The sequence below is a fragment of the Archocentrus centrarchus genome, chromosome 4 (genome assembly GCF_007364275.1).
Source record: "Archocentrus centrarchus isolate MPI-CPG fArcCen1 chromosome 4, fArcCen1, whole genome shotgun sequence".
Taxonomy (NCBI): Eukaryota; Metazoa; Chordata; class Actinopteri; order Cichliformes; family Cichlidae; genus Archocentrus; species Archocentrus centrarchus.
In genome coordinates, this window is record NC_044349.1 from 34,171,641 (window position 1) to 34,198,325 (window position 26,685).

The window sequence follows — 26,685 nt, forward strand, 5'->3', positions numbered from 1 at the left end:
TTTTTTAAATGAATATAGGAACATAAAGCGTTCAGATTCAAAACCCTCTAAATCTGCCTGGACACTTTTCTTTTATAAGAGCTTTTTTTTTTGCTATGTTTAAATTTTAGTAATTTAATTTCACAGGCAATGGTAAGGTGCCTTTTTTTCAAAAATGTAAATATAGCAATTTACCTACTTTTTAATAAATAATATTTTGTTTTTAGGCAAAAGCCAGCAAAATCTTCAGTCTGAACTTTGCCCAGTGTGAATGAAGGCGGCAAAAGGCGCAAATATCAGACTATGATAAAAAGATTTTGACATAGATTCACACAGTACAACCACAGTGGCACAAAAGTAAAGGAGACGGGAGCCCTACGCAGGTCGGGGAGTACGCTCGGTTCACAGATGGAAATCTCGTTACGACTTTTACTTCCTTTAGTTAGAAATGTTTGATTGCCCAACAATTTTTTGACACAAAACAAGATTAGACTCACCTTCAGCTGTGTTTACAATCTGATCACCACCAGCAAAAGCTGGCTCCTCAGTGCAGTGCAGTGCTGAAAATATTTGAAGTCACACGGTCCGATTTTGCATTCTGATTAGTTCTAGGGACATGGAGGCATTTATGGGCAATGGGAAGTGGCGTTTGGATGCTTTTGATAATACTGATTAGTCAGAGACTGGTATTTAATGGGTTATGATGCGACATGAACGAATGGCGTATACTACCTGTGGCAGTACTATTCGGGGGCCCGGATGGAAAGCTCTGACAGGCCAGATGTGGCCGCCAGTTGATGTTTCCTGAGGTATTACCCTCAGGATGGGTGAAACCTCTGTGAGACATTGCCCCACCCCACCATCATGTGAACTATTGAGGTCACATGAGGCAAGGTGTGAGTGGGTGTTGAAACGCCTGGAAAGGGATCTCAGGACTGTATTATAAGTGGCTAATAGCTGGTGTTGTAAACCACCACCTCTGTTCAGTGATGGTCCTTAACAATGGATGTCGATGGCCTCCTTTTCTCCTCTTTCAAAGCAAGGCATGCTTTCTGTAGAGGAAACATCTCTGGTGGCAAGAATGCCGAGACAGTTCAGGATCTTATGGGGTTTTTCTTGGTTGACACACCTCCTGGAACCCTGGCTGAGTGGGTACTAAAAAAGTACCTGGTACCAGGACCTAATGGAAATGCCTACAAACTGTGCTATTGCCTCAGGATCTCGACTCTGCTTTTTGCAGACTATGTGGTTCTTTTGGCTTCATTGAGCCATGACCTCCAGCTTGCACTGGGGTGGTTTGCATCCGATGTGAAGCATCTGGGATGAAAACTAGCACCTCAGAGTCTGATGCCATGGTTCTCAGCCAGAAAAGGTTGGGATGCTACTTTGCTCCTTAAGTGAGGTCTTTTTCATGAGTGAGGGGAGAGTGGAGATAACTTCATGGGTTATGCTAATATGTTTACTATCATTTCATATGCCAGTCAGTGGTATTCTTCACTCTCATTGGTAGTCACTTCAATCACTTGCCTTGAAGTTGAGAAAGGTTGAGTCTCACCCACAGCTGTTATTTTGCCTGTAGTCATTTGAAGTTGCTGAATGACATTCACTTTGTATGGTCTATGGTCATTATGTTGCTGGAAATAGCTTCCAGTGTATACGTAGCTTAACTTTTCTGTCTCACTGATGTAAACCTAGCCAAAATCACAACTCATCCATTATCTTTTATTTATGTGTAGGATGATTTGTCAGACAGTATCATGATACCAAACTGTGATTACCTGCCTTTCTTTCATCTGTATATATTGCACTTGCTTTATTATTTATTTATTTTTATTTTCTACTTTTACTTTCCTAATATACTAGTTCTTAAATTTTATTTTAACTTAGTTGCTTATTTCAATTGTTTGTAAAGCAGTCGCAAGTAAGAATTTCATTGCTCAGCATAACCACAGTGTTTTGCGGTGTACATGACAATAAACTTCTTGAATCTTGAATCTTGAATTATAGAATCACACATACACCTTTCAATTACAGACTGCATTATTTTTTTGTACTTTGTTTATTTAACGTGGAGATATTTCTGGAAACAGCAAATTTGTTGCAAGATTCAGCTAGTTTCTTTTATCAACTGAACACTTAGCAAAAAATCTGTTGTAATGCTTGCTTTGATTTGGAGTGCTGCATCATTCAGTGAGCAGTAGCACTCAGAATTTGTGCACCACATTTGAGACATTGTGTTGATTCTAAATTTGTTCATGAGTTATGATAACACAGCTATTATGTTTAGCTTGTGTGTAATATTGTTGGATAACATTGCAGTTATTGTATCAGATAAACAACCCACCTTTGTGCAAAGCCTCAGGTATTAGCAGATGATTACCATTACATCTCTAGAGCTCAAAAAATGTATTTGGGGAAGCCATGTTTAGTAAACTATTCAGTCAAAGAATAAATATAAGCTATTTAGGCATGTAAGATAAATAATGTGTGTTTTGCTTTGTAGCCTGAGGAGAAGAATAAATTTGATGGGATTTTTGAAAGTTTGGCTCCAGTCAGTGGCCTGCTGTCAGGAGAGAAGGTCCGACCAGTCCTAATAAACTCCAAGCTACCTCTGGATGTCCTCGGGAAGGTATTTAGTTTAATTCTGTTGGGTTTTTGGGGTCTTAAGTTTGGCCTTGCTTCCTCCGTTCCATGTTTAAAGTTTAAAATGCCAAAGCCAAAATGTAAATGTCTCTAAACATTGTTACATTATTGTCGCTGGCTTTTGATTTTTACAGGCTTTAAGGGATGGATTATTAGAGAATTTGCTTTTTCTAAAGAAATTGAATGTGTTGTAGTTCAGTGACCCGTTGAATTATACTTAGTCATCTCATTGATCATGTTTATTTCTTGCTGTTAGGTTTGGGACCTGAGTGACATAGACAAAGATGGACATCTAGACAAAGATGAGTTTGCAGTGGTGAGTGTTAACTTTTATTATTAAGAGTGTCATACAAAAGTTTGACTCAGAATTTCTGTTACTGGGAACAGTTAAGTGAGTGGAACAAAAACTTATCTCCAAAATGCATAAAGGTGAAAATGAAACTTTATTACAAACATCTTAAGCAATGGCATATTTTTGTTTTGTACCATATTACCATATTACTGAGGTCTCAGATATGTTTTTATCAAATCCAGACTTAAGTTTGCTTGTTAGGACTGTCAGTCGTTTAAATCCTTGTTTTGAATGGATGAATTATATACATGTCAAAGCTTTGAGTGTTTAAACCTTGTTCCAAAAATCGGCAGCTGCAAACATTCTCAGCTTTGAAAATTCGCAAAATTGATGCCCAGGAGCAGGAGAAAGGTAAAAGATGATAGCAAAGTTCTTTCAGGTTGTTCAGGTTGCTGTTTCTTCAGTTCCTCATTATGTGATAAGAGCAACTGCTTGACAGGAATGGATTTCTAGAAAGACAAATGAAACCCCCTGTTGGACTGCAGGGGGTTGGGGATTGGCCAGTACCCAAAGCTGAAACAGGGACTGAGAATGTTGGATTGGTACATCTCTCTTGCTAAATACTGACCATACTGACCATGTTGCTCAAATTTTTGCTTATAACCATTTCCTGACTTAGTCCATTTGCAACTATATAATGTGGAAATCAAAAAGGTAGGAAAAAATGGGAACAGAATTTTGACCACAGAGGCATCCAAACTTTACAATGACACACTTTATGTACAATGTTATGTTTGATTTTCTATAACCTAAAATAACTGAGGCTGCCTAGAAGCCTGTTTTTCAGCACATGTATGTGCTCAGGATATCTCAGCTTTAAACTGTGACATTCTAAGCATTGTCATTATAAGTAGAGAAAGAAATGATTATGTTGTTTCACCAGTAGTTCATACACAAAATGTTTCACATGGCTCAGTTGAACAAGAGTTGAGTATTGTCACTTATGAAGTCAATTTGAAGTGGCAGAGCAAGGATAGATAGATAGATAGATAGATAGATAGATAGATAGATAGATAGATAGATACTTTATTAATCCTGAAGAAAATTAGGGCATCCAGCAGCTTAAGACACATAATAAATACAAACAATGAAGATAGCTGTATTAATTATACAAACTATACTAAAAAAACACAACAAAATAAACAAACTAGTCAAAGAATATAATGAGGCTGTTATGTTTGTGCTTGGGGCAAAATAAACGATTTGGAACATAACTAATTTAAATAATTACTGGAACAGTAAGGCCAATCCCTTTATTTTTCCTGTTTACTCAAAACATTTGGGTTTGACATCAAAGATCATTTCAGCTTTTAATTCCAGGTATTCACATCTGGATCTGATACACAGTTTAGAAGATGGCATCTTTTGTCTGGAGCCACCCATTTTTTCTTGTGAGCAAAACTTTTGGAACTGACAGGTGTGTTTTCTTGCCCAGGTGTATCCTGTTGCATTGTTTATTCAAACAGTAAATTGTGCTGAATGTCTATGCTCAGTTCCACATTTTGCATCTATAGTTAGAGGAGTAACCAACATGAAAAACAGAGAGCTGTCTATGGGTGAAAAACAAGCTGAGAGAAGATGGAAATCAGTTAGAGCCCATTGCACAAGCATTGGCCATAGCCAATATAAGCGTTTGGAATGTCCTGATGAAGAAAGTTGTCACTGGTGTACTAAGTAACAGATGTCAAATGGGTAGACCAAGGAGAACAAGAGCAGAACAAGAGAAGACTGACAGGAGTAACAGCCCAAAACAAGCAACAACTGAAAGAGGTTGCAATTTGGACAAAAGGTGCTATCTTCTGAACTGTGCATCAGATACAAATGTAAATACCTGGAAATAAATCTGAGATGTTGATCTTTTGTCTCATATAGATTTTTGATATCAAACCTGAATGTTTTCAGTCTACAGCAAAATTAAAGGGATTGGCCTCACTGTTCCAAAACGTTTGGAGGGGTAGGATGTAATAATAGCATGATATCAGGGTGACTGTTGCTCAGGAGGTAGAGCAGGTCACCTACTAATCAGAAGGTTGGCAGTTCAATTCCTGGCTGCTCCGGGCTGCATACCAAAGTGTCCTTGGGCAAGATACTGAACCCCAAGTATAAATGTGTGTGAATGTTTGACAATAAAAGCACTAAGCTTAGTTAGATTATGGAAGTGTCTGTATGAATGGGTGAATGTAAACGTGTTGTATAAGCGCTTTGAGTGCTCAGATAGAGTAGAAAAGCGCTTTATAAGAACTAGTCCATATTCTACCCTTAGGCCATGCACCTCGTATATCGGGCCTTGGAAAAAGAGCCTGTTCCTGCACTCCTCCCCTCTGCTCTTATCCCTCCATCTAAGAGGAAGAAGAGTCTCAGCTCAGTGGCCAGCTCTGTAGCTGGACTGCCTGCAAGTCCTCCACCACCTAAAGATTCTCTACGTTCCACACCCTCCCATGGCAGCATGAATTCACTCAACAGCGCTGGCAGCCTGTCACCCAAACACACACTCAAGTCTGGACAGGTAATAAACAGTATACTATGAAATTACACTACATTAACACACATATCAACTTGACACTACAGTCAGTATACACAAAATAATCTATAATGAGAAATATATATTGAGTTAAAAAAATTGCTGAACTTTTTACTAATAATTTTTGTATGGTTTTTACAATATAAAGTCGCTTTGAGGTGACTGTTGTGATTTGACTGTATAAATAAAACTGAATTGAATGAATAGCTCAATAAAATTTCCATTATCTTGTAATTCTGGTATGTTCAGTATGTTTTACATATACAGTGTATAAAAAAAGTATTTGTACTAGGGATGTGTGTGACTAGTCGAGTAAATGACTAATCGTTGCCATTGTCACTAGTTGGTACCAGACGTACTAGTCGTTAGCCAAATTATTAAGGTTTTAATTGATAACCAGTGCCAGTAAATGTTTGTCCTAATTATTATACAATCATTTGCCACCAGATGGAGCTGCAGCCCTGACATTGTCATAGAAAAATGCCATAATTGCTAATCTTGGCCTGATACTTTTATTAGGTCTAATATCGTTAGTTATTTTTGAAGTTTTACAACTTAACCTAAAGTGCACCTTTGGAGAAACACCCTTTTTTCCCTGTTTTCCTGCTCCTTCCCCCAAGTTTGTACAAAGAAGCGAAAAAACTAGAGGAACAACTGTGTGTGTGCACCTTAAAAAAAAATTCCCCAATTTAGAAAAGCATGGAGAAAGAAAGAAACATCTCATGATCTGAAAAGCATACCACATCATCTGGCAAACACGGTAGTGGCAATGTTATGGTCAGTCAGTGAGTGAGTCACCTGATCGCAACCCAAATTTCAGTAACTGAAGACAAAACTGAAGGTGGTGCAGTAAAGATGTAGCATAGTCTCAGAAGGGAAGTAATGCTAAAATTGGTAATGTCCCTGGGTTCTTGACTTTGGGCAGTCATTGACTATTTTATCCAAGTATTGAAACAGCCCTATTTTTACCCCACCCACCCCCATATATACATTTATTTTATATTACTGTTGGGGATATCCTCCCCATCAGTGATGGGTCTTGTTTTACGAGTAGAAATTAGTTATTTTTTCCAAGTCATCATTTTATATCCTCATGCATTCAAACTATGATGATTTCACCTGTAAAAAGACAATTGGACCTATAGAGTTGATCTCTGATTTAGTTCTCTGCTGTGCAGTGCCTATATATTATAAATATCATGTAAAGTCACCACATGAAAAGAATGAGAGAGATTTACTCATACCAAAATAGATTTCTGCAAAAGAACTTGCAGTCAGTTTTAACAGGATTCATTCTGAGTCAAAAATACAGAAAATGACAAAATGTGCATCTTTGTCTCCATCAGCATTCAGTGAACTGGGTGGTCCCAGTGTCAGAACGTGGTCGCTATGACGATATCTTCCTGAAGACGGATGCTGATATGGATGGTTTTGTGAGTGGACAGGAAGTAAAGGAGATCTTCATGCAGTCTGGACTTTCTCAGAATCTTCTTGCCCATATATGGTAGGAACTCCTTAGTTTTCTCATCATGTTTCAAAATTTTATATTTCAATATTTGTTTTTACAGTTAATGGGCAATGCATAAATAACTGATACTTTAAAAATGAGAACAGAATTGAGATTTAAACTTTCATTTCCTTTTGGTGATACAAATTCCATTACTAGAGCTATTAATACAGTGCTGGCCAGGTAAAACTGCATTTTGTATTTACCTGGGTTATCTTTGTCTGATATGAAATTTTGTTTGATGATCTGAAACACTTGTGACAAAAGTGCAAACAAACAAATAAACAAACTAAGAAATCAGGAAGGGGGCAAATACTTTTTCACAGCATTGTACATGGATTTAATTCTAGATCCTTTCCCCAAACTGATCATATGATCTAATCAATTGTAGGATTTTCACAAAAAATTGCAGCTGCAGGTAATTGATGGCTAAAACAAATCTACATATTAATTGTTCAAAATGGGTCACCTAAGCTAATTGTTCATATGATTAGGCACAGGAAAGTCAGAAGTCAGCAAAAGATGCAGACTGAGAGTCCCAGTTGTGCATAAAACAGTAACACAGTAACTCAAGAAAAACTGTGTTTTCCAGTATTTCTGATGATTATCTTAATGTCACTGTCCGCAGTATCTAAAAACTGTGTCCAAAAAATGTGGTCTATTGAACAATTTCTGATGCATATACTGCAAATAAACAGCACAGTATTTTACCTCAAATCCTCGCCCAGCACACTTGTAAGATATGAGGGGAAAACACCTACTCAGTCCAGTCAGTCAGTCAGAAGTTTAATCATATATGAGTGTGCTCCAAAGTAATGTATTTGCATCATTACTAAACCACATTCAAGAATGGATATGGTTTGACATCTTCAATTTAAAACTTCATAGAAAATGAACAAAGATAGAGACATGAAGTCTGTTTTTTGCATGTTAATCTAGATTTTTTTTTTTTTTTTTTTTCCTGGAAACAAAAAAAACCAACATAATTTTGGACTTCAGCCAGGTTTTTGCATGCTGTGTCACAAATTGAAAAATTAGCACTTGGTAATATTTGATGCAAAATGTCACTTAGCCCCAGCATAACTCTCAGCTTATTGAGTTCTTAATATTAGCAAGCAGTGATGTTTTGTTTACGGACAAGGTCAGGCCACATTTTTATACTTTTGCTACATTTACTGCTTCCATTTCAGTTCTCAGCCTAAGGATCTGTTTGTTGGCTTGTGTACATTAGAGAGAATCTGCTTTGTTCTGCGAACTTGCTTAGTAGTGTTTTCTCTCTTAATGTTTTATTAATGAATCAGTTAAGCACTGTTCCTGGGAAAAAATTTTAGTACTACAGCTCAGTCCAAAAGATGTTCCAAAGGTGGCATTGAAAAATCTACTATGATCGTTTAATTTGATACCTGTTAGACTTGGCATTTTAAATTTTTGTGTTTTTTTGTTAGTCCCATTCTTCGCAGTGTAAAGTCTGCTTAGTTTATTTGAATGAACTGAATGTGGCTCTGTTGACTATCTGTTCCCTCCAGGGCTTTGGCAGATACAAGGCAGATAGGCAAGCTGTCCAGGGAGCAGTTTGCCCTTGCCATGCATCTCATCCAACAGAAAGTCAGTAAGGGCATTGATCCTCCACAAGCGCTGACTGTTGACATGATCCCACCTTCTGAAAGAGGCACTCCAATACCGGTAAGTTTCCCACACACATGTGGCAGTTTATAAAAGCTGATGGAGGTATGGTAAATTCTACATATTCATATCCCTACACTGCCTGTAGGCCAGTGCAGTGTTGGCCATCACACTGATCCTTAAATGTTTGCATAATAATATGAGTATTGGTTGTTAACACAGGGTTTTCAAAGGTTTTTCAGAAGACTCAGGACGTAGTAGTAATTAGGTGATAGATGTAACGCCCATTAGTTCCACTTAAAAGTGTAATCTCCAGATTTTTCCTGCTCAGCTGTGTTTAGAGCTATAGTGCAACCCTCATACAGTTCTTATTTTCACCAACAGGGTGCGGTTACACCCCCCCCCCCCCCCCCCCCCCCCCCCCCCACCCCCACCCCCACACACACACACACACACACACACTGACGGTGTTGCTGATTTCTTTTTTTTCCTGGGCTCTCTCTCATGCACTCACGCAGACCAGAGCACACATACGACAGAGAGAGGGAGAGTTCGTTAAGTTTCACAACGCGTAACGGTGAAGTTGATACATTCATGTTGTTCCCAAGTCTATGTTGTTGCTCCAGCAAACTCTGAGGGTCCAGAGAGGACACTTCATAGAGACTTGTTGCTGCCTTGTGGGTTTCTGGCTTCCTCTATTCGAGATGAGTTGAATCAAGTGAAAGAAAAGAGGCGGAAAGCTCAAACTCCTATCCAAGTGAAATGACTCCAGAGGTTGCTGAACTAGGGGAGCCATGGGAAAGTGAACAGGAAGTAGATTATTATTACCCACAAATTGCGAGAGGATATCACATGGACAAAGAAATCAAGAGCTGAGGAATCAAGCGGGGAGGAGGTGAGATGGAGTGACGATAACCTTGTTCAGGAAGAAATTCAAATTTCAGAGGTCAGAGATCAACAAGACAGAGAGCGGAGCCTGAGAGATTGACATATAGGTCATTTGGGAATCCTTTGTCCCTAGTTCATCTCAGCTCAACTTTTATTGTCAATGGCTGCCGAATGTGCAAGACAGGCAGAGAACTGGAATTACCTTTCCCACGACCCATGGGGTGCAAAGAGCATTTTCAATATAAAATATGAAATATACAATATATATACTCAAAATGTACCCCTGTTAAAGGCCACCATGATGGGTGCTGGAACTCATGCTCTCCTCAGTTTGCGGAGGAAGTCTAGGCATCGTTGGGCTTTCTTTGTCAGTGCAACAGAGTTGGTGGTCCAGGAGAGCTCATCTGAGATGTGCACATCCAGAAATTTGGTGCTACTCACCCTTGCTACTGTAGCACCATTGATGGTTAGAGGGGTTTGCTGGGGGTGTGATCTTCTAAAATCAATGATCATCTTCTTTGTGTTCCCCACATTTAGGGAGAGGTTGTTGTCTGTGCACCATATGGCCAGTCTGCTCACCTTATTCCTGTAGTCGGTCTCGTCATTGTTGTTGATGAGACCCAGAACTGTTGTATCATCTGCAAACTTAATGAAGAGGTTGGTATTGTGGATGGGAGAGCAGTCATGAGTCAGCAAAGTAAAAAGCAGGGGGCTGAGTACACATCCCTGAAGGGCTCCTGTGCTCAGCAAGATGGTCCTTGAGGTGTTACTTCCAACTGTGACTCCCTGTGGTCTCCCATACTACGTTTCCACCCCCGAGGTGCCGGTGCTCGTGCCAGTGCCGGTTTTAATGAACTGGTGAAACGCTTAAGAACAGGCCCGCGTTTCCATGTTTCTTTGTGAACTGTTCCTTTACATATGAGTATGGGTGGGTCCTCATCTGAACACGGAAGCCGAAGGGCACAAACGTGGGAGAACACGCTGTTGTGCTGCGAACATATTTTACAGTCCAAAAAAGACTACTGCAACATCTGTGTGCAGCACAGAGGTAAACACAGACAGCGATTTTGAGCAAGACGACAAGTACGCACTTTGCATCCTTTTATCTGTGATATGAACTGATACAAAGCAGCAAGTTCAGCCTTAGGGCCCAACCTAATTCACGGCTGTGAAAATCGCAGTGCTTTTCTCATGTAATACACACCATGCAGTGAAATAGTGGTAGAAAACTTTACATTGACATGGCAGAGTCACACCCTTCTGCCTCTTTCGTCACACGTTTTTGGTTGAAGTCAGTGCAATGGGGCGGTAATCATTGAAGCAAGCTGGTGATTGCTTCTTTGGTACAGGTATGATGGTGGTGATTTTAAAGGTGGTGGGGACAACAGCCTGGCCCAGGGAGGCATTAAAGATGTCTGTGAGGACATCCTTGAGTTCCTTGGCACAGTCCCTCGACACGTGACCAGGAATGTTGTCTGAACCAGCAGCATTGCAACCGTTCACTTTGGAGAGAATTCTCTTCACGCTGCCTGAGGACAGGCATAAAATCTGGTTGTTGGGTGGTGTAGTGGCTTTATCTGCAGGTGTGGTGTTGTGTTAGTCAAACTGTGCAAAAAAAGTGTCGAGGTTGTCCAGCAGAGAGGTGTTGTCATCATAGGTGCTTGGAGAGGGTTTGTAATAAGTGATGGTCTGGATCCCCTGGTGGACACCTTGTGTCTCTGCTGTGTCTGAACTGGCTTGTTATCTTTGAAGTGTACTGGTGCTTAGCTTTTCTGATGCCCCGTGACAGATTGGCCCTGGCTAGTTTCAGGCCAGCTGCATCACCAGCTCTGAAAGCAGCATTGCATGCCTTCAACAGCCCCCAGACCTCCCCAGTCAGCCATGGTTTCTGGTTGGACTAAATGGTGATGGTTCTGTTGACAGTGACATCCTCAAAGCACTTTTTAATGTAGGAAGTGGCAGTCTCTGTATATTCTTCTATGTCCATCACATGGTTGTATATCGCAGCGTGCTTAAACATGTTCCAGTTTGTGGTGTCGAAGCACTCCTGAAGTGGTCACACACGGATCTGCCTCTTGACTGGTTTGGTGACTTTTACCCTGGGTCTGTATGCCTGCATTAGCATAACAGTGATGTGGTCTGAGAGTCCAACGTGGGGAAGGGGTGCAGCTTTATATGTTCCTTTGTGGTTACTGTAGACCAAATCCAGTGTGTTTCCGCTTGTTGGAGAATCAACGTGCTGCTGTAGTTTGGGAAATACAGTTTTGCTATCAGCATAGTTGAAATCCCCAGGATAAGAACTGCGTCCGGGTTTGCTGTCTGCTGCTCACTGATGGCTTGATAAAGTTTTTTCAGGGCCTGTCTCTTGTCTGTGTTGTTTTTGCTAAGGGGGATGTAAACAACAACCAAGAGAATTGCTGTAAACTTCCATGGCAGGTAGAAGGGACAGCAAAATTTAACAATCAGTAGCTCCACCAGAGATGAGCAGTGTTTTCAGACCACCACAGAGTCCTGACACCAAGCATCCCTGATGTCCACAGGTTTCTGTAAGAGCATACGTAGGCTACCATGACAGACTGCTACTTCCGCTGTACGGTTTTATACTTCCGGTGACCCAAAGTCAGAGCCAGAGTTAATGGCAGTTACTTTGTGCTGTAACGGTCGGCTTTATTAGTTGAAACATGCGCTCAGGTTCAACTTGTGCTGTCGTCGGTTGTCATTACATCAGTTTGTGCATTTTTTCAAATTATTTTATTCTGTAAATTTGTTCTTTTCCCCCAAAATTATACTACCCAGTTGCACATCCTATTACTGTATTTTGCCCTTATGTTTTAAGTTTTCCTTTAACGTGCAGCCTCTCATTTCTTTTTTTTTTTTTTTAAATTTTTTTATTTATAGTGTGACACTGCAGTATACACTTTAACAATGCATGGCTTCCACATGTAAACACATAGCTGTTATCAAGATGACAGCTGCGTGTCTCCCCCATCACAGCCTTCGGCCAGTGCAGTGTTTCTGTTTCAGTGATCTGAACACTCTGATATCCAGATAAGTGATATACCTTCCACAGAATAGCTGCCGCATCACTACATGATTTCCCTAATCAGCGATACAGGAACAGCTGACTGACTCCACCACGCCACTTTCCCTTAGCATGACCCATGCTAAGTGCTTTGCTTGGCCAATGCTCTGGCTCGGCTCTACAGCTGCTTAAAGGAAAAAAACATTGCCTTGTTTGTTCAGCATTACTTTGTTGATTTTATTGCTTTGAAGGTAATTATATGCCTCAGTGCTCTTATAATTAAGTGATTCCTCGCCATCAACACCGGAAAAAACGAGGTAATTGATAATGTCGATGTAGCTGACTTTGGGCCATAATTTCATGTCATCTACCCAGTGAGTGAGAAGTGACGGGTGAGGCACTGTTACTGAATTGTCCTCACTGCTTTTTAAAACATCCTTGCAATGTATCTACCTCTGATGTGGTACCATTTACTCCAGGTAAAAGAAACTGCAGTGTCAAAATGTTTAAATGAACGGCAAGTGTGTAAACCCGCAACCGTAAACAACAGCGCAAACGGAAGTAAAATATCGGCTTCCGCTATGAATTATGGGTATTGGCGTGAAGTCAGGAATACTGTGGATAAACACAGACCCCGCTGCTCCAGTAGGATTCTGTCTGCTCGACAACAGGTTAGCTGGTCAATCTGGATGGCCGAGTCTGGGATGCTATCGTTAAGCCATTTCTCAGTGAAAACGAAAACACAGCAGTCTCTCATGTCACGCTGAGCTGACCTCAGGGAGTCATAAATGGTCCATTTTATTGTCCAGGGAGCATAAGTTTGAAGGTATTATAGTGGTAATAGCTGGCCGTTTTGGGTTGGCTGCTGCCCTATCCCAGATACTGCCGCATTTGCTCCATTTCTGCTTCCTCTGGCAGTGCTTGCAGCATCACCTGACAAGGGGGGGAGAAACAATGATGCGCTGCGCTGGCGGAGTCATCCAAGGAGAGAGAGTAGAGAGAGTCGTCCAAGGCCACAAATGTGCTCTATGGTGGAGGGGTTTCATTTTTGCGTATCTGATCTGCTGATGGATAGCAGAAACTGTTCAATTCAATTCAATTCAATTTTATTTATATAGCGCCAAATCACAACAAACAGTTGCCACAAGGCGCTTTGTATTGTGGGTAAAGACCCTACAATAATACAGAGAAAACCCAACAGTCAAAATGACCCCCTATGAGCAGCACTTGGTGACAGTGGGAAGGAAAAACTCTCTTTTAACAGGAAGAAAGCTCCAGCAGAACCAGGCTCAGGGAGGGGCAGTCATCTGCCGCAACTGGTTGGGCTGTTCACTGTTATGGAAAAATAAGTTGAGCCCTGAAACCAAACTGATTTTATGATGATTTATTGAAAGTAAGAATATAACCTTTGCAAAGGGATCAATACAGCACGAACAGTCTTCGCATCAGCATTGACCAAATAGCAAAATAACCGCAGTTCCTTTATAGTCATTGTGTTGATACCGTCTTGTTCTGTTATCTGTGGGGAGTTCAGTTTCCCCACCACCATGTAACTTTAGCCTGATAATAAGTGCGTCATGGCCTTGGACTCAACCTAGAAAGAAATTTGTTTTCTACTTTGCACACTTGGTCTTTGTACTAGAAAATTAGTTACATACCAAAGAAGTACACAGAGGTTATTTAAGTTGAAAAACAAATTTTCCATTACAAAACCAGTGGCAGTACTTGAGCCTTGTGGGCAACAGACACAATGCACCTTTACATGAATTACACTTAGGAAAATACTCAGAAAATGTAAAAACACCGTACTATCAGGGTCATGAAGGGCCACTGAGTCTGCACACGCAGCCATCTTGAGTTATGCGTTCTATTCTGCAAAATTTAAACCAAGCTGTTATGCAAGCTCTTGAATTTGCTGCTGCACCCGTCATGGGTCAGTTATTTTATGTGTAAAGTTTGAGATGCAGGAAGGGAGGATGTAACACCCATTAGTGACACTAATAGTGTAGAGATAACAAGTTGGATGGACCCTGGCCTCTTTAGTGCAGAGAATACATTTAAGTTATATTATTATTCCAAAATGAGATATTATTTTTCTTAAAATGGCGTGTTGTTTCAGTTTAAACATTTGATATGTTTTCTGTGTTTCTGTGAATAAAATATGGGTTTCTGACATTTGCAAATCAGTGGCTTCTTTTTTTATTTATATTTTACAAAGTTTCACCTTTTTGCAGAATTGGTTTTGTATCATCTTTAAATCCAGGTTTACTGGATATGTGTATATATATATATATATATATATATATATATATATATATATATATATATATATATATATATATATATATATATATATATATATATATATATGAGTTAACTTCTCCCTCTTTCTTTTCTTTTCCTGGAAATACAGCAGCTGTTCTTTTAGCTAGCAGATACACTGTGTGACAAACTTTGTGTGTCTGGTGATATTTGTTAGAAATGTTGCATTTAAAATTACCTGCCACACATTACTCCCTTTATTTTTGCTAGCTAAGATGCTGAAGTACCGCGAGCATAACTTAGGGACATCTGCACTCAGTCCGGCCCACTGTAACCCCTGATTATAGCGCTATAAATGATACATATATTATATGGTTTTGTCTCTTTAATACCTTTGTATGCAATAAGCCCTGGGGATGGAGGATACATCTGTAGGATTGTCTCTTACATGTTATTATACCTCCAGTTAGGCTCAGATCGTTTGATGTTTGATGGCGCAGTGACCGGAAATAAAAACTTCTCTCAGACGTGTTAAACTTAAAGTAACAAGTTTGTTTGAAAATGTAAGACGTAGAAAGTACAGATATTTGTGTAAAAATGTAGGGAATAAAAGTAAAAAGTAGTCAGAAAGCTCTGACAGAGCGGATTAATGCATTATTTATGTAAAACACTGTTTGCCAACAGAGCAAGTCGACAACAAGCGATGATGTAATGAGGTCCTGATGTTTCTAAACAAGAGAAGGAATAAACAGAGATTCTGGGTTCATACAACATAAGAAAGCAGCAGCAGGGAGAGTTTCATGGTTTGATCTCCGAGCTGAAGCTGCATCACAGCCTATGATACTTCAGTGGGCAGTTTGAGCTCTTGTTGGCAGAGTTGGGATCACATCTGAAGCAGAGAAATTATTTCAGAGAGCCAACTGACCCGGAGCAACGTGTAGCTGTGTGCCTGAGGTAGCAATGTATTATTTTAATGTCCCAGATCGCTGTTTATTCAGTGTATCGATGCGTGTTTTGCTCTATAAGCTCACATTTTGCTAAATGCAGTGCTTTGATTGGTCAGATGTTTGTTTGCTTGCGAAAGTCAGAAAAATTGAATTTGATCCGAAAAAATTAAATGCCCAAATTCATCCTGTGAAATGATGTGGTCGGTGTGAATGGCTGCATTAAGAAGAGGTGTCTGAAAAAACTTTTTAACACACGAAACATTTGCACGAAATTTACGCATCCGCTGTGTAAAAGCCTTTCAACAGGCATGGAACCTGTGAAGATTGTGGGTTTAATTTTAGCAGTAAAGACAAGCGTTGTGGCACGTGTCAAGAGTGAGTCACAGACCGATCTAACAGAGAGAATCCACCCATTTTTCAAATTAAAATGTCATTCAGACTCATAATAATTAAAACAGAAATAATGTAAGTAATTAATTTTTACAGTGCAGCCCAGTACCAAATGAACTACGAGCTGGTACCTGGGGATTTCTGACTTAAATTACATGACAAATGGTTGTCTTAATTGGAGGGGAAAGTGAAATTTTAAAAAAGTAACTCAAAGGGCCAAATTGTATTGTATGTTTGACATCAATTCATGGGCCCGAAGCAGGGGGGCAGGGGCTAGAAGTGACTCGCGGGCCGGGACTTTGAGACCCCTGGTTTCAAAGGTTTTCAGAAGTTTCTGTTTTGACATGGAATGGAGTTCATTGCTTGCTTGTATTTCTTTATGTATTTTTAACCACTGTGGTGAATAACAGTCACTTTTCTGTGGCTACAGAATATGTCAGGATACATGACTCCAGTGGGATCTGAGATGGCTGCTCTGTCAGAAATGAGGCGGGTGAGTGAATTCTTTTCTTCTTTTCTGCCTTTATTTTTTTTCAGGCTGTTTACATTTCCACTTGAAGGTGTACATATTTGTCTGCTACATGCTTTTTGGGGGGTTTTTTCTGCTGGGAAACATCCCCAACACATGTCAAAATAAACTTGAAATTTTGTGGATGGTTAAAATGGTAAAAATGAGACATTTACTGCTCGTTTCGTGCTGCTAATGTTTGTATTCCATTTTCCTCTTTAAGGCCATAATGATCAAGTTGTGGGTAGGTAACATGGATCTACAATGTATTAACTTCTAAATGCTTTCAGGGGCTAGCTGATTACTGGAAAGCATTTGGAAGAATTTTCTCTCCATCTTGATACAGTGCAGTGTCTCACTCTATAAACTGTCTTGATCACGGCAAGATTCAGGATCAGTGGATGAAAAAACTCTTCTGTTAATCAGGATGTCTTTTAAAGAAGCCTTTTTGTTACTGCAGCTGAAATCTGTTGGTAGGAGCTGTGGTCTTGCAGTAAAGAACAATTCGGCAAATATGGAAAGCTGATGTTACCTACTCAGTCGAAAGCACAAAAGCAATATGACAACAAAAGCTGCACCATAGACAGACCGATATTGCAGTTACTTCCACGGACAATACACTCACCAACCACCTGGTTAGGTACACCTGTTCAGCTGCTTGTTAACACGCACCTTCTAAAGTTCAACTGAGGATCAAAATGGGGAAGAAAGGTGATTTAAGTGACTTTGAATGTGGCATGATTGTTGGCAGACTGGCTTGTCTGTGTTTCAGAAACTGCTGATCTACTGGAATTTTCCAACACACCCATCTCCAGGGTTTACAGAGAAAAACAAAAAGAAAATATACAGTGAGCATCAGTTCTCTGGGCAAAAATGCCTTAGTGATACCAGAGGTCAGACTGATAGGAAGGCAGCAGTAACTGAGGCTACAACTCACACAGGCTTTCTAACATTGGACAACAGAAGAATTAAAAACCATTGCCTGGTCTGATGAGTCTCTATTTCTGTGGCGACATTCAGATGTCAGAATAAACAGCATGATAACGTGGATCCATCCCACCTTGTATCAATGGTTTGGGCTGGTGGGTAGTAATAGTGTGGGGGATATTTTCTTGGCACACTGTGGGCCAACTGAGCACTATTTAAACACCACAGCCTCCCAGCCTCCCTTTATGACGGCAGTGTAGCCATCTTCTGATAACTGCTTCTAGCAGGATAGTACATCGTCTCATAAAGCTCGAATTTTCTCAAACTGCTTTCTTGAACATGATAGTGAGTTCACTGTATTCAAATGGCCTCCACAGTCACCAAAGAGAGTGATTATTTTATTTATTTTTATTTTTTAATGGTACTCAACATTAGCTATTGTAATGTTAGCTTAAAGTCAGCTGCTGCTGCTATTGTTGTTGTTGTTGTTTAACTGGCTCATTGTCAGCTGTCCGGAGACAAGAGAATCATATGTGTAATCTGCTGACAATAAGTAATTGTGACAATATCGAGAATACAAACGGGTGAGTGTGTCCAAACTTTTCACTGGTGCTGTAAATAAACATGTTTAAGCACATTTTCATGTGTTACAGACCTGACTTCCATTCAGGGGATAAGGTGAGGAGGAAGATGATGAGGTGGAAATGAGGGAGGAAACAGAGCATTGGTGGAGGAGGACATAATGAGAAAGAGACGATGAAAATATACATATACAAATATTATGTATATATAGTTTGAAAGAGCTATTTGTGATCTTTAAAGTAAAAGTAACTTCGAAGGCATACTTGCATATGTGCCTGGTCTCTAGCCACATACATAAGATGAATTTAGGTGGAACAATGATGTCCAGCTTGGCCACTGTATTCAAGATGGTGGGGCAACATAGTGGTTTCCACAATTCGGTGCCTGCTTCTATGTATTTTTAACTGATTAATTCCAAGTTTATGACAATGCATCAATTTGTTAGAAGATGGATTTACATACTAATGTGTGTAATTACCTACACGTAGTTACACGCTGTGTAATTACATGTATTTAATGCAAGTTTATGAGTACAGTATTTTTTTATCAAATGGTAAATGGGCTAGTTCTTATATAGCGCTTTTCTACTCAGTATGAGCATTCAAAGCGCTTATACAAGTAACCTCAAAAATTTTTTACTGTACCTTTCATGAGAAAACTGAAAAATCCTGAATCTTTCCTATGCTTTGCAGGTTGTCAGTGGTAGTGACATGTCATGTTGGTGATTGACACAGCCCCTACCTCAGTGCTGCTCCTCTTCTTGACCTCTAGTTTTTCTCCTATCTGTTTTTTCACCTCTTTCTCCTTCCATTGACCTGATCTGCCATGACTCATTTTATCATCCTACTTCATCAGGTTTGTCTTATCAACTTGACTGTCTCCCCTTTTTGTCCCCTGTTTTTCTACAGGACAGCTCTAGTTCAGTGGGTTCAGGGGAGTTCACTGGCATCAAGGAGTTAGATGACATCAGCCAGGAGATAGCTCAGTTGCAGAGGTAACAAACAGGATCACTAACAGTACCTAAAACACGACAGTCTACATCCGTGAAAAAAATTAAACACAATACAGTAATGACAGTAGCAAGAGTAATTTATAGTGTGGAGTTCCAAAGCAACTTTCACTGTTTACTGTATGATGAATGTTCTTCGTGATGTTCTGTATAAGAAATTTTCTTTTCACCACTCCAACTTGGGCTCCATCACTAATCAACTATTATCATCCACATCAAGATTTTTAATGAATTTCATTTTCATCACATGGTATAATAATAATGCACTGTCACTGCCTGACAAAATAATGTTGGGTTACAGTTGGTAAGCACATGACATGTTTTAACCATGTTTTTATACAATAGCATTACTATTTCCAAAGTTACTTTTATTTATTTTATTTTAATGTGGGACATCAGGGAATGATCATTCATTGAATTTTTCCCTCTTGAATCTTTCTTAAATATCACTGAGAGTGACTCTTTGCGAGATGCTATTGTGGCTAAAGAGTCACACTAAATCTATTAAAACACTTCCCTTCTATATTTCCTTTTCAAAGATTAAGACCGAAAAGGTGATAAAATACAATAATAATTGAAAACATACTCATGCACATCAGATGTACAGAGCTGTGAAAATGTATTAGCCATGTTCCTTATTTCTTATTTTCTTGCACATTTGTCACACTTACATATTTCATTATCCAAAAATGGAGAAAACAGAACAGTGGTGAACCTTTCCAGGAGTGGCCACCTTACCCAAATTACTCCAAGAGCATATTCTTGGCTCATCTTTGAGGTCACAAAACAACCCAGAACAACATCTAAAGAACTGCAAGCCCCACTTGCCTCAGTTAAAGCCAGTGTTCATGATTCAGTGATAAGATGGGCAAAAATGGCATCCATGGAAGAATTCCAAGAAGAAAACCAGTGCTGAACAGAAAGATCACAAAGATTCGTCTCACATTTTCCAAAAACATCTTGATGATCCCTAAAACTTTTGGGAAAATATCCTGTGGGCTGACAAGGCAAAAGCTGAACTTTCTGGAAAGCTTGTGTCTCATTGCATCTGGCATAAAAGTAACCAAACAGTCAAACAGGTAGTGTGATGATCTGGGGCTGCTTCAGGACCTGGACAACTTGCTGTAATTAATGGAGCAATTCATTCTGGAAAAGAATGAAGAAGAATGGCCAGCCATTCGTACCCTGAAGCTCAAGCACACAGCAAGTCCACCTCTGACTGACTCAAAAAAAAAGAAAAGAAAAAGGTTTTGGAGTGACCTAGTCAAAGCCCAGATTTAAATCTGTCATGCTTTGGCATGACTTTAAACAGGCCGTTTATGCTGATAACCCTCCAGTGTGGCTGAATTAGAACAATTCAGTAAACAAGAGTGGGCCAAAGTCCTCCACAGTGATGTGATTGGCTCATTCCAACAAACGCTTGATAGAGTTTTTGCTGCCAAGTGTGGCACAACCAGTTATTGGGATAGGGGGTGATTACTTTTTCCACACAGGGCAGGTAGGTTTGGATAGCCTTTTCCCTTTAATAAATGAAATCATGATTTTAAAACTTTATTCCTAATATTGAAAGTGTGAAAAATATGGAAAAAACCCCCAAAAAAACAGGAGCAGGGCAAACACTTTTTCACAGCACTGTGGACAAACTTCCTGTTTTTTTCTCTTCATACTGTTTTCCTTCATCTGCTTTCCATCAGTTCAGCCACCCACCCATTCATCTATCCACATGCACAGCTATCCACACTTCCTTTGATGCATTTATTTTATTAGTTTTTTTGTTTGTTCACCACTTATTCTGCATGCTGCGTCAGCACTCTTGTCTTTGCCCAGTGGAATACTCTCAGGTAAACAAATGTCCATAGACTCGCATTCTGTCAAATGACACACAGAGTGAGCAGTGTGTCTACCTGAAGTTTTATTGTATATTTGTATATAATTATTTCTAGCGGCCTTGATACCTGAGGATCAGACTACACAGTTAGTTATGGAGTCTGCCAAATCACCAGTTGTCACAAACTGCGTAGTATAGCTTTAAAATATATGCAGAAGATTGTTGATTTTTTGTTTTTGTTTTTTTTGTATATGACTAATTCTTTACTATGCAGCAACACTTGCATAAAAGCTACTTACAATAGCAGCAAATAATTAAATAGTAGAAACGCTAGTCCACAGAATAAATGTGTACGCTCTTCATGCCAATTACTTTATCATATTATATATCACATATATTAAGTCCACAACATATGAGGGACTGACTCACAAAAATGTGGTAATTTTGTTTTGGGAGATAAATACATACACATTTTTTATCATTTTTCCCACAAGTTATACACAAATTTGATAACTAAGTCAAAAAAAAAGTTTTTAAGAACACTAATGAAGTAAAGTAAGTAAAGTATTTTTGTTACACACCCAGCTTTCAGTGTCTTGTATTTCGCTTGTGTGTATACAGCCAGGGGATGGCCCGGGGTGGTAGTTGGCCTGTAGTAATTTGGTTTATTATTTGTTAGTGTAATTGTTCATGTGTGTCTGTGATTGTTCCTGTGTTTGTGTGAATGTTTCTGGTTGTGTGTCAGGGAGAAGTATACCCTTGAGCAGGACATCAGGGAGACAGAGGAGGCCATCAGACATAAGAGTGCTGAGGTGCAGGTGAGGGCAGCAAGTTTCTTGTTAGTTGGCTGCAGTGTAAACACAGCTTGATGTGGACTCACACCATTAAACTGCAACACTCTTCTCTCCTTGATGTACATGTAGTGTACCGAGCCACCCCTCATTTATTTATATTGTACAGTAATGTTTTTAATGTGATCTTGAGTGATAGTTCTTCTGGTTTTCTGAATGTTTTTCAAAGTTTTTCTATGGACCTTGGCTGCTTTTTCACTCTTTTTCTGACCAGTTGTTTAACATTGAGAAATGCTTTTTTTTGGGGGGGACGGGGGGAGTCATCCACTTAACGCTGGCCCATGAATCGTTCAAGCATAAAAATTTTTTAAAAAGAACCAATTTTCAATTGTACCTTTAGGCACATTTGTATTTCATTAGTTACAGCTATAAAAAAAATGCCAATGATTGCACAGTTTAACAGTCAGTAGTATTTTTGAAATAAGGCGATTCTGAAAGAGCTGTTAGTCAAAAACTTATCTTGGCACGTTGTGCACGGTGCTGGATAGTAACATTACTTTGGAACAATCTTTGGAACAATAGGTTGGGGAACTGGAAACCTGGACCTTCCATGGCCAATTACCAAGACTACGTGAAGTACCCTCTGGAAGTCTAATAGAAGATGTGAATGCAGCTCTGTGGACCTACTTCGACCATGACTGAAACCAACCAGCTGATCTATACCATGGCAACAGTGATCCTTGTAATGCTTGGCTATAAGATGAACAGCCACAAGGAGCAGTACCTTCCATGGAAAGGACATCTAGAGGCTAAGTTCAAGGCAGCAAGGAGGGAAGTTAGGCAGCTATCAGAGCTGCAGAAAGGTGTGATGAAGAAAGGGTTGCCTAAGAAGTACAGCAAGCTGTCCATACCTGAGGCCTTAGAAACTGCCAAGAAAAGACTCTCAGGCCTAGGCTAACTGCTGGAAGAGGTGTACCAGAGAGATGGAAGCCAGGAGAATAAACCAGATGTTCTCTACTCTCAGTGGCAGGGGAACAATATGAGAACAGCTCCCCCATCAAGGGTGGAGATGAAGCAATACTGGAAGAGCGTATGGGAGAAGTATGCAACACATAACCTGAACGCTCAGTGGCTAGTGGATCTACGAGCAGACCACAGCAACCTCCATGAACAGGCTCTAGTAACCATCACAGTGGCACGCATCCAAGAAAGAGTCTCACATATGAAGGGTTGGACAGCACCAGGCTCTGACATGATAGACACCTACTGACTCGCAGCACAAATGAACCAGCTGCTAGAGGCTAAGACACATCCAGAACAGCTGACTAAATGCTGAACAGTCCCAGTGAGTTTGAACCGGTATGGCTTCAGTTATATCTCTCGCCCTCATGTTCCGAGGTAGGCTTGGGCACTTGGATACCAAGGAGGGCCCTGAATAGATGCATGACATGGTCTGGATTCAAACCCCCGATCTATTGTTTCAGTGATGGTAATGTTACAATTACACTATCCAGCTGCTATATATAATTTTAGATACACACACCCACACACACACACACACACACGTACAGCAGATAAATAGTGTCTAACAACAACAACAAAAAAATCCAGCTAAGACTTAACACAAGAACTGAGCCTTCAGCTGATCCAACTACCATTCACTGAAGCCTCATCATATATGATCTCATTGGAAGGGTGGTTGTGAAGAAGCTATTTTTAAGGAATGGAAATAATAAATTATTACAAGAACTGAACTGAAAATCAGTGGCAAGAGGTCTGATGGAGTGATAACACCAGATTTGAGATTTTTGGTTTAATTTGTCGCCAATATATATGGAGGAGGTCAGGAGAGAGGTACAACAGTGAGTCTCTACAGCCATCTGAAATCACAGTGGAGACTGTCATAGTTTGGGGATGGATTTCAGTCAGTGGTGTTGGAGATCTTGTCAAAATTAATAACATCATGAATCCATAAAAATACTATCACATTTTGATACACCATGCAGTATCAAATTGGCAACAGCTTCATTTTTCAGCATGACAGTGAAAAGTCAAAGGTTTTACTGCCAATGCAGTAAAAGGTAGCTAGATATAAAAACACATAATGGAACACTTTCAACACTTTGAAGCATTGTGGGATCATCTTGACAGGAAAAAAGGCAGTCACCATCCAAAAAAAGAGCCTTGGAAAGTTATTCGAGGGGCTTGGAAAAGTATTCCTGAATGTGTTGAATGAATGTATATAATGTATTTTGCACATTTCATTAAATCAGTGCACAATTTTCCTAGCAAAATATAAAGAAATGAGGAGTGGCTCGAGATTTTTGCACAGTACTAAGTCCACAAATAGCCTGGCTTTATTTGACATCTAACACTGACACATGATTGTCTTTTATCTATCTTCTATAAGGAAATGCAGAATGACCTGGACAGAGAAACAACTAGCCTGCAGGAGTTAGAAGCTCAGAAACAAGACGCCCAAGACCGCCTAGAGGAGATGGACCAGCAGAAACACAAACTAGAAGACATGCTGAATGAAGTCCGGATGAAGTGCCAGGAAGAGTCTCAGATGGTAAGGAAGAAGCTGATGTTGCAGAAGTTTCCTCTTTGTGACATACTGTCTTAGTTATGCTACAGTGATCACAGAATCATAAAATCTGAGAAGTAATGCATGTACAGGATCTGTCAGTATGCTGTGGCACTAAAATGTGAGCAAATTTATTTGGTCTAAATAACTTGGTCCAATTTCTTCCTAGTATTATTAGTCACGCTAACAGGCATTACCCTTCTATTTATTTATTTATTGTTTGTGTTTCATTTATAATGTATTTATTTATATTGCAATTTATTTATATATATTTTTAGATTGTATTTATATTTTATTAATACATTCTGTATTTTATTTTCAATTTAGTATTTATTTTCAAGAGATTGTGGAAATGCACTAGATTTCAAAGTATTCACTGTTCTTTAATTGCAATAAATGCAGTGTTTTCAAAGTCAGTGAGTAATCGTGTCAAATAATCGTAATTTCAACATTAATCAAAATAATTGTGATTATAATTGAGAAGCCCTACTGTCTTCTCCTTTCAGATTTCTACCCTTCAGACTCAAATCCACTCCCAGGAGTCAGACTTGCAGAGCCAGGAAGAAGAACTGAGCCGGGCAAAGGCTGACCTGGGCCGGCTACAGCAAGAGGAGAATCAGCTGGAGCAGAGCCTGGCTGCAGGCAAGGTTCAGTTAGAGACTATCATCAAGTCACTGAAAGCGACCCAGGATGAGATCAACCAGGTAGGAGGACACAGGTCCTGTTTGTGTGTGTCTAAAAATTGTCAACAGGGGGCACCACTACACTATATAATCCAGTTAATTATATTACCAGTGTAGTTAGTATTTGATTGTCCTTTACCAAGAGAGGAACTGGAACACAGCCCCCCCACCCACCCTGTTGTCTCTCTCTCTGTCTCTGTGTCTGTGTCTCTCTCACTCACACACACACACACACACACACACACACACACATTATTGTTTCATAAAATCCACTATCCACCTAAGCTGCTATAGAGATATTTCCAGTCTTCATGAAGAGCTGATTCATTGGACAATGATTAATTTGTTTCAATTAACAGCAATAGGCCTTCATTAGGGAAAATGACCTGAACATTTGATAGAAGCTGGTAAAATAACTTCTGCAGTATAACACACTTTTTAGGAGAAATTATTGTGTTGTTGCTGTTTTCAGTATCCTGCATGAAAAAATGCACTTCACATGTTCACACTGAACCCTGAATAACTACCCAGTAGCACTTCAGAACATTTAACCCCAAAACGTATTTCCTGATGTGTCTCTAATTGTATAATTCACAGAATTGAAAACTTGTGTTGAGAAAATTAAAATGGAAATATTTTTTTCCTGTAAGCAGCATGGCCAAACCTCTTGTAATGAGGAAAAAATATTGAAAAGACAGCAATGCAGCAAAAATCCCTTTATTTTATGAAGCTATTGCAAAAAAAATGAGGAGAAAAGTTATTTTTTAAATCTATACACTAATTGAAGGACAAAAAGAAACCTTAGAGAAACAGATCAGTGTTTCCTGTGAACAAACCTTTGGTAATTTCTGTTCAACATTTTGCATTGCACTGTGTGACTTATAATGAGGGAAATAATGATTTGATCCCCTGCTGAATTTGCAGATTTGGTCACTTATGGAAGTGAGTAGTCTTAATTTTATGGTAGTTTAATTGTAATGAGAGAAACAGAATATCAACCAAAGATTCATAAAAAACACATTACATAACAATTGTAAATTTATTTGCATGTCATTGAGTGGGTGTGTGCCCATGTGACACACAGATTTCAGTCAGTCAGTCAATCAATCAATCAGTCAATCAATCAATCAATCACAAATACTCCTGATCTTAACTTGTTATGTGTATAAAGCGCACCTGTCCACAGAATCCATTTCTTCAGTTCCTGCCTCTCCAACACTGCAACACCAAAGACTTGTCAGAGGATGACAAGGCTGTAGACATACACAAGACTAGAATGGCTACAGTACCATCAACAAGAAGCTTGGTGAGAAGGTGACAACTGTCCATCCATCCATTTTCTTCTGCTTATCCAGGGCTGGGTCGCGGGGGCAGCAGCCTAAGCAGGGAAGCCCAGACTTCCCTCTCCCCAGCCACCTCCACCAGCTCATCCGGAGGGACCCCAAGGCATTCCCTGACCAGCCAAGAGATACAATCTCTCCAGTGTGTCCTGGGTCTACCCCGGGGCCTCCTCTCGGTAGGGCATGCCCGGAACACCTTGCCCAAGAGGCGCCCAGGAGGCATCCGCATCAAATGTTTCCTCAATGCCAGAGCCACCTCAATTGGCTCCTCTTGTTGTGGAGGAGCAGCGGCTCTA

General features: G+C 39.8%; 1 protein-coding gene across 3 annotated transcripts in view; it reads left to right on the plus strand.

The window, feature by feature from the left end:
* The window catches only part of eps15l1a (epidermal growth factor receptor pathway substrate 15-like 1a), an 82,893-nt gene that overhangs the window by 10,655 nt on the left and 45,553 nt on the right, over positions 1-26,685 (plus strand). The window contains exons 7-18 of one of the 3 annotated variants that reach the window (XM_030727347.1): positions 2,483-2,608; positions 2,879-2,938; positions 5,238-5,480; positions 6,842-6,999; positions 8,529-8,685; positions 16,565-16,627; positions 16,866-16,886; positions 19,060-19,145; positions 20,969-21,001; positions 21,734-21,806; positions 24,190-24,351; positions 24,873-25,070. In XM_030727347.1, the coding sequence (XP_030583207.1) occupies positions 2,483-2,608; positions 2,879-2,938; positions 5,238-5,480; positions 6,842-6,999; positions 8,529-8,685; positions 16,565-16,627; positions 16,866-16,886; positions 19,060-19,145; positions 20,969-21,001; positions 21,734-21,806; positions 24,190-24,351; positions 24,873-25,070 (1,380 nt within the window). The remainder of the gene's footprint in view (positions 1-2,482; positions 2,609-2,878; positions 2,939-5,237; positions 5,481-6,841; positions 7,000-8,528; positions 8,686-16,564; positions 16,628-16,865; positions 16,887-19,059; positions 19,146-20,968; positions 21,002-21,733; positions 21,807-24,189; positions 24,352-24,872; positions 25,071-26,685) is intronic. The other 2 variants (XM_030727348.1, XM_030727349.1) reach the window with 2 other exon arrangements.